The 12,702-nt window shown below is 46.5% G+C and overlaps 1 protein-coding gene across 1 annotated transcript in view; it reads left to right on the top strand.

Moving 5' to 3' along the window:
• The window catches only part of PAPPA (pappalysin 1), a 172,590-nt gene that overhangs the window by 93,250 nt on the left and 66,638 nt on the right, over positions 1-12,702 (top strand). The window contains exon 10 of the mRNA XM_052669628.1: positions 5,861-6,057. Coding sequence (XP_052525588.1) covers positions 5,861-6,057 — 197 coding nt within the window. The remainder of the gene's footprint in view (positions 1-5,860; positions 6,058-12,702) is intronic.

Here is a 12,702-nt window from a genome sequence, read left to right on the forward strand (position 1 = left end):
GCTTTTGCAATTTATCCAAACACCAAGAGAGGGAAACAAGGTTGGGTGGAAGAGGATTGCAACTGGGCTAGCTTCAAGATTCAGAACAATCATGGGGCTATTGTGTGTTGCATCAGATAAATGCTGTGAGTTCCATCTGTCCTTTCTTCTCAAGGTATTGTTGTGCTCCCCTAGCATGGAGGGAAGGCCACAGTGGCTCCTGTTGGCAACACACAGAACATGTAGGGTCTTTCCACCACTGCCAGCAGCACAAAACATTCCTCTGCTTAAGTGACAGAACTCTGCGTTCTTGGAGGTGAATATCGAGTTTCTGAGCTGGGCAATGCGAGGAAGCCAGAACCGTATCTGCAGCGTGTGGATCAATTGCATCACTGCACTCTGACTGCTCTCCCATCCCAATGTGATCAATCAAAGACCCAACCCAGGGACGCACTGCCACAAAGCTCACGTCGTGCATACAGCTGCCTCCTGCAAGGCCCCTGGATGCCCTGCAGTAGATTGCAACACCCGCCTTTACTTCATTTCCAAAGTGTCTGCTTTATTTCATTGAAGGAAAATGTCACCGTGTATTGATGGGCGACTTGATTTGGAAAGGTCTGCCCGAGCTCTGTGCAATGGTGTTGTGTCTTTTCCGATCAGAATATCCAGGAAGGAAAATAACTCTCGAATATTTTGCTGCAGCAGGAAATATCTCTGCCTCTGGCTTCTGCAGTGCTAAAGAAGAGATTAGCAGATATCCTGGAAGCAGCCACATTGCTCACCCTGCTCCCGCTGCAGCCAAAGGTGAAGCTCTCAGAAATAAACGGGCAGGTTCTGCGCTCCCTTAGCCTCCAACCATGTAGATCTGCAGTGGAACTGTTCCTGCTGTTGTGCTGGAAACCTCTGGATACATTTCTCCTCATCTTTGGACACCAGGAGCAATGCTGGAGGTGCCATTAAGTGACACGGGTCAGATCCCAGTCCTGCAGGAGCTGCTGAATTGCACTGAGGTCAGAGTGGACCTTCCAGGGGTTAACATGTGCAGCTTGCTCCACTCCAACAATTTGTAACTTTGAGACAATGCTTCTGCATTTTTGTGTCCCCCATTTTTTCCCTTCTTTTTTTCCTCTTTTTTTTTTAACTCGGACAAATAGTTATGTGGCATGAGGCTTGTTATAGTTGGAAGGATCCCCAAGTAAACAGCTGAGCTTAAAAAGACTTTTTTTATTATTATTATTATTCTGTCTGGCCTTAAAAAAAATAATAGTGGTTATTACACAAAAGAAGACTTAAGCTGAAGGCAGTCAGTGCATCCTGGCTGGAAACAGGAAGCCGCCCCAAGTGTCTGTCCCCAGCATGTTGGCCATGCAGCTTGGACATTAAAAGCCTCGTCAGAGGATGTGCCCTCTGCTATGAAGTGGATCTCTTTATGTCTCTATTTTTTAATGAGGTGGAAGGCTGCCTATCACAGATAAGTGTATATCCTGCATGTCTGCTTCCTGATGCGTGCCAGACTTGGTTCGTGCCGCTGGAGTTTTTCTGCCCTCGCTTTGAACAGGTGTTGGTGGTGGGGAGGAGGCACTGCCCTGTGCCCTACCTGGTGCATCCTTTTGTCTCTGAACCCAGGGGATGGGGCTGTATAAAACTGCGTGTTGCACTAAGCTTGAGCACCTTCAGAAGCATGGATAAATGGAGCTCTCATCATTTTGTGGTGCTGCACACAGTAGTAGCCCCATGGTTATTCTGGGTCTTGAAGTCCAGTTGCAATAGGCAAGTTCTAGGAAACATACCAGGTTTGCCAATCTGTTTCTCCAACAAACCCCCTTTGTGGATGTCAGAGAAATCTTCACTAAATCAAAGATTTTGTTTTCCCACCATCCCAAAACAAGGGACTTGTGTTAGATGCCCCATCCCTGCAGATACCCAAGGTCACGCTGCTGGGGCTCTGAGCACTGATGGAGCTGTGGCTGTTGCTATGCAGTGCACGATATGGGACCAGGTGCCCTTTAAGGGTCCCTTTCAACTCAAACCATTCTGTGATTCTGTGACTTAGATTTGGCTCTGACATTTTGGTGCCCTCAGTGAGGGCTTTGTCAGATAAAAGCAGCTCTGACTGCCTGAATGAGCACATGCTCCCTGAGTTCAGCTCAGTATCCTTGAGCATCTGCTGTCATCCCCCAGAGCTGCTGTCTCCTGCTGCCAGGTGCTATGCCTGCAGATATTTTGCTGTTCTAGGTTTAAGCTGGATTTGCAGGCAACTGCTTTTTAATTTTTTGAAGTCATTTTTCCTTGAGGAAAATCAGATTTACTTCATGTTCTCTTCCCCCATATATTATTTGAATCAGATTCCACTCTAAAGTGAGTGGTGTTGATGAATGAAGTCCATGGCACAGGTCCTGTTCAGCCAACACATCCCCGTGACCTTCATCAGGGCTTTGCAGCCTACAGACCTCTGTGGAGACAAAAATTAGATTATATTATCAAGGCCCTGGATGAATTTCATGGAACAGCAGCCAAGAACAGATCAGAAAAGGCATTCTGCACCTCTATGGAAACAAAGATGTTTGCTATTGCCTACTAGAAATACACATCCTGACACTGCCTTCCTGGGCTGTGAGCCTGAAGGGCTGTGGAGTTTCAACCGAGCAATGTTCAGGCACTGTGGAAAGGGAAAAAGCCTTGTTTGGTTTTTATTTTGGGAGGGCAATCACGGGAAGAAACAATGTGGTCATTTTCCAGTTTGCTTCTGAAAAGAGAAAGCCCAACCTCAAAGCTGCTGAGCGTCGCAGAGCATGCTGAGGGTCAGCAGTCTGAGCCACGAGGAGCTGGGTGCTGTAGGTCAGTGGGACCTCATCCCCTCCTCAATGGCTGGGAAGGGTTTTGCAGAAGTTCCTGTTTTTGCCACCACTTCCAAGTAGGAAACCAGGAGGAAGGAAACGTGCCCTCTCATCTCACCAGCGCTTCCTTCAAAGCATGGCTTCAGGATGACGTGTCAGCACGGGGACTTGCAAATCTTCCCCGGAAGAAAAATAAGAAGCTGCTTTCCCTCATCATTTTCACATCACGTCAATGTGAGTGGGCACTGCAGGCAAGGGACGCGCTGCAGAGGGGCTGGTGACAGTGTGGCTCAGTGAGACTTTGTTAATCATTCAGGCAGGCTCCACTGAATTCAGACATCGCAGTCTCTCCATTCGGTTCCTCCCTCGGGTGTTGCAGGCTCCGAGCAGACAGATTTATTGGGGTCTTAAGCATAATCAGGAACAAATTAGCCTCTGTTAGGATCACACACTGGCCTGGATCACAGCTATTCAAGGGCTGCCTTCCCATCCATGTGAGCATGAATTAAGTCATCTGATTGGAGTAGGTCTTGAGTATTCTTTTATCCCAAACACATGATCTTATCAGAAGCCCATTACGTTTATCATCGCATTAGGAGGGAACATTTGGAGCCAGTGCAGGACTGTGTTGGCTATATAAATGTTGTGCTTACTTCATTGCCTCTCGTGAAAAGAAGTCCAAGCTTCGGGGAGGCAGGGGAAGTAGGCTGTGAGATTCTGGCTGTGTTTGCATCACTGGGGCTGTGTAAAAGGTGTGTGCATGTGTCAGTATCAGTGTCAATGTTCGTGCAGCAGGATGTATTTGGGTGCCAGTGTGTCACTGCAAGTGTACGTCTGACTACTCATAGGCTGAAGATTGAATATTTTTAATACAGTAGGGTCCTTTTTTTTTTTTCCTTTTTAAAGAAGTAAGCCTCTTTTCATTAAATGACAAAATCCAAAAAATAGGTATTTTCGTGTATTTGGATTTGTTTTTGAGGCTTTTTGCTTGCTGACCACAGCCTTTCCAGAGCTGAGCCTTTCTCAGAGGTGTCTGCTGAGGCTCTCGCTCAAACTGGGACACAGTGCTCTGCAGCACGGAGCTGCTTTGCTTTGTCCCGCTGTTCTGGGGCATGGCAGAGATCTGTCCTATGCCTTTATACATCTCTACAGGGCAAGAGGAAAGCAGGTCTCCATTATGTGGAGCTCTACCCCTTCCTCGGGCTCACCAGGCACATGCTGAGTCTCTCCCCCACCTCACTAGTGTGGCATTAATGCACCCCATGGCAGAATAAGGTGTGACACGGCTGGGGCTCTCAGGGCCCATGAGCAGTTCAGCGTCACATTCCCAGCTGGGTTGGTAGCAGATGATGGGGAGTGGGGCCCTGCTGGCACTGGGGCCCTTGGGCAACATGAGAGGAAGGGCCGCAGGCCATTGCAGTGCTTCTGGGTTGCATTAGGGCCCATCTGCACATAAACCCCAGCCCCCTCCCACTGTGGTGTAATGTCTCACCCCAGGGAGACATTGTCATCCTCTTTCTGCAAAGCGCTCACAGCACTGCTCCTCCAAACCCTTTCAAGGTGTGTGCTACATGCTCAGTGGCTCCTGGCCACGTGAAGATTTTAAGATGTGACTTGTTAAGAAGTTTGGCCACCCCTTGAATATGACCTCAGACACAGAGCTGTGCTCGCACTGCTGAACAGCTTCCAGGCTCACTTTCGCCAGCTCCGAGTGCTGGCCGAGCAAGTACACACTTCCCCACGCTCACCTCGTATGCAAGTTGGCTGCAGAGGTTGTGATGAAATGAAACCACGGTGACATTGCTCCCTGACAGGCTTCTCCATTCTTTCAAACTTGTACTCTCTCAAAGACCTGCAGTTTTGCACAGAGGATTGGGAAGAAGGGGGTGGAAAAGGAGAGAAAGTCATTAAATAATTGAATCGCAATAAAATGATTTTTATTTTTTTTTTCTGGCTCATGATGGTATTTCACTGAGTAAACTATGATGAAAAATAAACAAGGGATTTCGTAGTTTGGAAGTAGCTCAAAATTGAGCAGCCGTTGGATTTTCTGACACCTAGCTTAAGATAGTCCAACGCTACCAACAGTGCTGTCCTTGGGGATCGTTTCCATCAGTCCAGCTTGCAGCTCTGGCTAATTTCCTACCATTTTTTCAGCAGGCTTATTTGCCAGACAAAAATACAACAGGCTGTCAGAACTGGATACCTCTGGGGACTGGCAATGATAATACAATACAAAATAGGATACCAACAGGTCAAAGGTTTCCATTTCACAGAGTACTCTAATGACTGAAAGTCATTATTGCTACGCAGTCTGTTTGAAAAGAGTAGATGGATCTTGATTCAGTTTTTAATGGGCCGGTGTTAGAGAAACAACCTCAAAAATTTGGCATCTTTGTTGGTAGTCTCATTAGAGAAGCCACAGAATAAATGGACAAGGATAATAAAGTCTCCTGCTGCTTTTGATCCTTTCAGGTCAGATCTGAGTTACGTTGGTTGAAGCCGTGTGCGTATGTGGCAAGCTCACCCTCACACGATGCATACTCTGTCTGCTCTTTGGACAAACTGATCTGCGTGGCCCTTGGTTGCTGTGGCTGTGATCCTGGCTGTTTTCACCATCTCTAAATTCACAGACGCTGTTGTTGTTTTGCGGATATCTTTTAAGAACAAAAAGGGAAACGTGGTAGACCAGACCTCTGCTGGCTTTTTTCCATCCAAGTCAGGGATGGAAATGGATGCCAATACCCACGTTCTGTTCTTGTGTGTTTTTAATCTCTACTTTCTTCCTTCCCCATCCTTTTAAATAGCGATAGACAAAAATAAGCAGAAAATCTCTTACTGTAAGGAATATTTTGAGGGTTTTGCCCAATAACAAAATGAGCTGTTCCTGATGAGCGTCCTTAAAATCACCTTCTATTGGCCAACGCTTTTACTTCCCAGTGCTCTGGACCAGCAGATGCACCACTGGTGTTATCAGATCCTAGCAACTAAGCCACAGACATGTAGCCGTGTTGTGACTTTTCCTCTTTGGTTTCTTCTGGCAGATGAACCCAGCAGGTGTTATTTCCACGATGGTGATGGAGTATGTGAGGAATTTGAGCAAATGACCAGCATCAAAGACTGTGGCGTTTACACTCCCAAAGGCTTCCTCGATCAGTGGGCTTCCAACGTCTCCGTCTCCCATCACAGTGACCAGCAGTGCCCAGGCTGGGTGGTCATCGGTCAGCCAGCAGCCACCCAGGTAAGGGAAGCAGACTCTGTTACCTCCCCTTGAAAGTGGAGTCCATCGAGGACATTGATGAATGTAACAAGACAGTCGACATTCATGTGTGCCCGCTAGCTCACCAAGGAAGTTGACAGCCATTGCCCTCTTTCTGAGTAGTGATGGAGCTGAAATTCTGTTCCAGTCATCCATCTGGAAACTGGCTGAAGTCGTGCTCTGCTCACAGTAAGCTGAGTAGCAGTCACCTCTAGCGAACTATCACCACCCAAAAGACTAGGCAGGCTCTCTGCTGCCAGCACAGGGTTCTATCTTGTGGCAGTGAGTTCTGAAGGCTAATGTAGAATAATACAAAAGAGTGTTCTTTCTTTTTTAATAGTTTTGTGTTTTCTGCCTCCCGGTTTCATAAAAGCACCCTATTGTTCTATTCTGAGAAAGGTCCCTTCCATTCCCAAAGCCATTCATTAGCTTTAACCCCTTTCTTACATGTCTCCTTTGTAACATAAATAGCCCCAGTTACCATAACTTTACCTTTTGTCTCCCTGAGAGAATTAGATCCAAATGAGTTCAAAAAGATGTTAGATAAATGCCTAGAAAACAGAGCTGTACACGATGCAGATGCAACAGCCCAGATGCAACCCTCTGATTTAAGAAAGCCGGCATTGCTTGTTTTTTTGGTTTATTTTTTTGGTTTTTTTTTTTTGAGACTACAGCAAGAAAAGGATCATTATATACAAGAGCTACTTTGTATATTCTCCCTTCAGCATCCACCATTGCCCCCTGCTAGGCAGAAAAGTGAATCAGATGGACTTTGGATTTGATGCAGCCAAGTTGTTCTTGCAGTCTGGTTATCTGGGAAGTGTTCTGGGTGGGCAGTGCAGAGAGGAATGCAATGTCACAGATACGACAAGCGGATTTCTCTGTGAATAGTAAACACCAAGCATTTCCCCTTGGCTTGCAAGAGAAAAAAATCTTTATCCGAGAGACGTGGCCTTGTTCACATTGCTCAAGTCTGTAACAAATTAATGACCAGGTCAGTTCTAAAAGTCCGAAGCATGGTTAGCTGGCACGGTACCAAGACAGAATTGAGCCCAGTATTGCCTTCTTATCACGGTCTCATTTATTATTTCACACTGGAAAAGGAACTTTCTTCTGGACCCCTACCAATGCCTTCGTCACTTTGTTCTGATTGGAGCTCTGTGGGCTGTAGTACCACAGTCTGCTGTCTCCAGTTCAGGTGCTGCTGAATGTGTGTGTCCCTGAGCCCTCTGTCCCCATCCCACTGTGATTTTCTGCCCTCATTTTCTCCTCGTGCTCTGGTAGGAATGCAGCCACTGTGCAGTAGGCAGCATATGGTTGCGCGGTGGAGAAAACACCACTGTGAACACATACAGCAGAAAGCCCTGCTGTGTCCCTACAGCTCAAGCATGTTTGTTGTACCCAGAAGAGATGAAGTTGTCACAGCCTTGTTAAGAAAAAAACAAGGAAACCAAGCTGTTGTATTTATAGGCAGAGCACTAGCATATCACACACTGGCGGAGTGAATGGGAACATGCCTCCTGTTATTGGCTGGGCCCTGGGGAGATAACAGTGTGCTATTTACTTCCAGCAAAAGGAATTTTTGCTTTAGCTCAGCTGGTTGTATTACACCAGGGCGGGCACATGGGGTTCATTGACCTTTTTAATCATACATGTTGGGAAAGCCTTTGTTTTCGCCAGGAACAGGGCAGACTTGCAGCTTGTGGAGGAGCACCTGACTTGTCGCTCTGGGGAGGTGAGGTGGGGCAGCAGGTCATCACTGTTACCTAGCGGAGTGCTTGAGATGAAAATTAACCCAGCATCTCCTCTAATCACCGCTTGTAATGATCACTGGTGTGTAAACATGTTTGGCTTCATTATCTGCGCAAGCACTGAGCCTTAGGGGGTTTTGTATTGATGAAAGGAGCACCTTTCTTTACCCAGATATCTGTCAGAGTAGGTTGTGTGCTTGCTGGTGTTGTGCAAACTTTTCATGTTGTTGCTGGGTACTTTCCTGATTAATCAGAGTGGCATTTGTGTTGGCTTCTCATCAGGAATGCCATGAAAGATATGTTTGAGTGCAGTGCGCAGTAATGTACAGAATACATAAGCTGCTTGTTTGTTAGCCATCCCTGTTTCTCATAATTCCCTGACACTCTCAAAGCACTTGAAAGCATTTTAAGGATGTATTTCCCAATTTAAAACGTTTTCTCATCCTTAGCTATCTCGAGACCCATTACTCTGCATGGCTGTATTTCTGCATTAGTTTTGCTCATCCTGTTTCTGAGCTCCACGTTTCTCACTGTGGTGCATCTCAGCCATATCTACTTATTTACTCTTATTTACTCTTGGAGGATGGTTTATGAGCAAAAGCTGGGATGGACTTTCTTGATGTCATAGGGTTCCTTCTGCAGGTTGAACACTCTGGCCCTGTTTGCACAGTTCCTTAAGACATCGCCTGTTTCTTGTTCTTTAGGAGCAGGACGTATGCCCTTGCTTGTTGTTTTGAGGTGGATCTTCATTACATGCTCATATGAGGCTGCAGAATGGCATCATACTACGGGAGGAGAAAAAAGTTTGCAGTAGAAGATTTGTTTTGAACAACAAAATGCTTACAAATGACACGCTCTTGGCAAACAGATACACATTTGAAAAATGAAAAGGTCAGAGAGCCCCCCTCCAGACAATCACTCTTTCTGCACAGGCAAGGCTGATAGACGGCCACTTCTACTTTCCTGGCAGCCACTCTTCAGTGCAGATTAAGAAATATTCACAGTACTGACAGCATCATATTTAAAGCCAGAGAGGACTAGTCAGCAACATCACGCCAGCACAGAAATGCGAGCGCCAGCACAGGGTATTTTTACAGCTTGATTTCTAATCTGACATCCTCCGCAGATCCTCAGTACCTGTTATCAGCTGCAGGAGGAATTCAGCAATAAGGGCTGTGCACGCTCCCGGGCCGTTCTTTTCCCTGCTGCTCTTGCAGTGAGTTTGTAAACAGCCTCTCCTTGCCATCCGCCGTGTGTGAAATATTATCGGTGTTGATGGACTGGTTGTGTGGGGTTTTCTGCAGCTCTGTTTATTTCTCAGGGCTTTTCTTGTGCTAAAGATTATTGATGCTAGCATTAAGTCATCAGCTGGTGTACGCTGGCAAGGACTACAGAAAGGCAGTAGCTCTGGGCAGATTTATACTAGCTGAAGGACAGATCCAGTCGGCATAAATAGGCAGACAAAGGGCACTCCGACTGATCTGTTTTGTGAATAGCTGCCACTACTGGAAGTCCCCCGGGACTTGTTTGTCCAACCAGTTCCTATCCAGCCAGGGTCAGGCTTCTCACCACCAGCAGGAGGGGGAGGATGTGGCCTTCTTACACCACGTAAAGCACTCCTGAGCCTGGCAAGGCGTGGGCTCAGAAAGCCAGCCATTGGTCTCCATGCTGGATCCCAGCTTTACCATTACCAGTGAAGATCCATCAGTGAGGGCTGCTAATTAGGAACACGTGGTGTGTGGGCACTGTAACAGGATGGCTGTCCTGTTCTTGCTGTGGCGTTGGTGGGCTCAGTTTCCATGATCCCACTGCACACTGGTTGGAGCGACTTGGGAAGAGATGCCATTGCTGCTTTCCTCTTGCTGGTGACCTCTCCTGCCTCTGCAGAATAGCTTATCTGTACTTTTCTCTATGGCATTTATAGCAGAGGAGCATAGGAAGGCACTGATGGATCTTTAGGTGGCTCATTGATGACCTTTCTGTACCTGTTACAGCAGCATGTGATCAAGACTTGAAAGCTGGTGTTTACATTGGTGATTCTGAGCAGCAGTCCCCAAGCAGCTTTGTCTTTCATTGTATTTCCTCCCAGTTGCACAGAAGCTGTTCAAGTCACTATATATATATATACTATATATATAGTTATATATATGTATATTTCTTCCTATATCACTGTCAGTACTGGCTTTTCCCCTGTGCAGGAAGAACTGCACATCTTAGGCACAGTTAATGAAAAGGGGGCTCTTTCCTGAGGCTGCTGGATGCACAGATCCTGGGATTCATTTTTCTTCCCACACTAACACACCCTGCTCTCCCCCTGGGTACCCCACAGGGCCTGCTATGGAGTAAGAAGCTGTGGAAGAGGATTCTTATTACATCTTTCCCACAAATAGAGGCCCCCTCCTGCCCCTATTGCAGTTCCCACAATTGCACTCATCTAGACTCACTGCAACAAACATAGTCTTCAGCTGTCCAGAGAAAGATGTCAGCAATTGCAGTATACCTGAACTTTCCAACAAAAGGAGAAGGCGAGAGCACAAAAATATTTTGAATACTGGCAGAAGTAGCATGGCAGAGCAAAAGCTTCAAGGCTGGTAAGAAAATACTGTGACAAAATTGAAGAGAAAAATGATGGAGTTCTCTGCCACACAGTTTTACTTTGACTAATAAATATAACGCTGAAGATAATTCCCCAAAGATCCGGCAAAGCCAGCAAATAGGGCAATCTTGAACAGGAGTGGGGAGAGAGGAAACCTGCAACTTTTAATGGAGAAGCCATTCCTTTCCTTTGGGGTGATCTTGCTGAGAAGAGGGAGGGTGTCTGTCTGTCGGCTCTGCAAGTGGCCCTTTTTGAACTTCCCCATTCACAGCCAAGTCCTGTTGCTCTTCAACGGTAAAGGGTTTTATTGTGGTTGGTGGAAGAGAAAAAGATCCCCATTTTTAATAAGATGATTTGCTTCGCAAATGTCTTTGTTATTTATAGCTGAGCCAGGCTTTGAACTGCTGATCTCTGGAGGTTGAGTACAAAATCCCGCTAAGAAAAACCATTAATGGAGGAACCATGAGTGATCAGAGACCAGTTCTGGAAAAAGATGAACTGGACACTGCACAGGCTGCCGCAAGAGGAATGTAGCTTTGCTGTACTCGTCTGAGCACATTTCCAGTGCTGGCTCATGCACCACAGTTCAGAGAATTTCCAAGTCAAAAATTAGTTCAAGGGAGCCCAAAACTGAGTCCTTCTTTCAGCCGTCCCGCAGATACTGCAGAGCCTCCTTCACCAGGAGCTGGGGAAGGGCATCCCTAAGCTCAAAGCTCAGATGACTTCAGGCAGGGGAACTCTGGGGAACGCACCTACCTCAAGCTATGGTATATTTCATATCTTTTCAGTGAATACGGATTAATTAAGCCTTTTCCCAGCCACATTCTCTGGTTTCCAGTCCATTTAATAGACTTTAAAATCAGGGAGCAGAAAGGTGAAGCAACTGTTTGAGTATTGAACCTTGCTTTCCCTAAGAGACATTGCAGGCACTGGGCATTGTGAGGCCCAGGTGTCCCCAGGACCAGGAAGTTCAGGAGATCTTGAAATGGCATTGCTCATATCTTGGATAAAAAGAAAACTGCTCAGGGCTGGCTGAGAGCCGTGTCTGTGAGCACAGACCTGAAGGGGGTTCTGGGATCAACACATCCATTGCATTTTAGTTCTTTCAGCCACTTCACATCATCCTGTTTGTGAATTAACCAGATTTTATCCTCTCAGTTTGGCCTTTTGTTCCCATTACAAAATTACTGGAAAACTCTTCCACCAGCTCCTTGCTGTAATAGCTAGAAACCTTGTTTCCCACATATATTAGTGGAAAAGCTGCAATCTTTTTTGCCAAACGAGGTGATGTTGTTTGCCTGGGGAGCTCCACTGGTCCTTCTTCACGTGTTTGCATTGCTGCTTTGCCTCGTTGGAGGATGTGGTCCATGCAGAGGGTTCATGCCAAGGTGAGGGATGCTGCAAAGATGTGTGCTCACATCTGTGCTGTGGCTTCTGCTCGGAGATGATCTCAGTTTTCTGAAGGAAGAAAAAAAAAAAAAGAGAAAAATGGGATAGCTTGACAAAAGAGCCAGCTGCAGAGAGATGGCTGAGAAAGAGTGTTACCCTTAGAGGCAGTCCAGAGCTGGCTGAAGAGCAGGGGATGCTGCCCATCACCTGGCTGCCTGTTCCTACTGGGATGGACAGTGGAATCCCTCCCTCTCACCCCTGCATCCCATCTTGCAGTGCTCCTGTGCTCATGGCAGTGGTACCAGCAGACCCCATGCCTGATGTCATAGCCTCTGACTGATTTGTGTAAGGGGAGGACAGAGAGAACACAATGAGATGTCAGAGGAGATTCCAAGCAATTTTGCCAAACACTCAAGGGATTTTTTTTTCTTTCCACTCCCCTCCCCCACTAGTTTTTAGAATAATTTTTCAAGAGCACATATGCAAGTCATCTAAGGGGAAAGAACAGTGAGTACCAGGGGCTGGTACACTGTGTTCCCTTTGTGTACAGTACAGAAAATAGATAAAAGAAACAAAGGATGATGCAGAGAGCAAAGCAGTGATCAGTACTCTCAGAGAGGTTCGGTCTGACCTTTTCAGAGACGAAGGTCAAACCAAAAATCCTCAGGTGCCGGAAATTGGTGCTGCCTCTTCCCAGGACCAGGAGACGTGTAGCATTAACTAAAGGAGAGCAGAATTCCATCCCATTTGTCGTTGCTAGAGGCGAGGAGAAGAAAGGCAAGAAAGGAATATTGTCCCGGATAATAGTAAAGGATTATGTGCTTCTTTAGGAAGTAACTTACCATTTTATGATATCTGCTGTGCACCCAGCCGCCCACCCAGATTACACGC

Source organism: Tympanuchus pallidicinctus, unplaced genomic scaffold (genome assembly GCF_026119805.1).
Source record: "Tympanuchus pallidicinctus isolate F22 unplaced genomic scaffold, pur_lepc_1.0 scaffold8, whole genome shotgun sequence".
Lineage (NCBI taxonomy): Eukaryota > Metazoa > Chordata > Aves > Galliformes > Phasianidae > Tympanuchus > Tympanuchus pallidicinctus.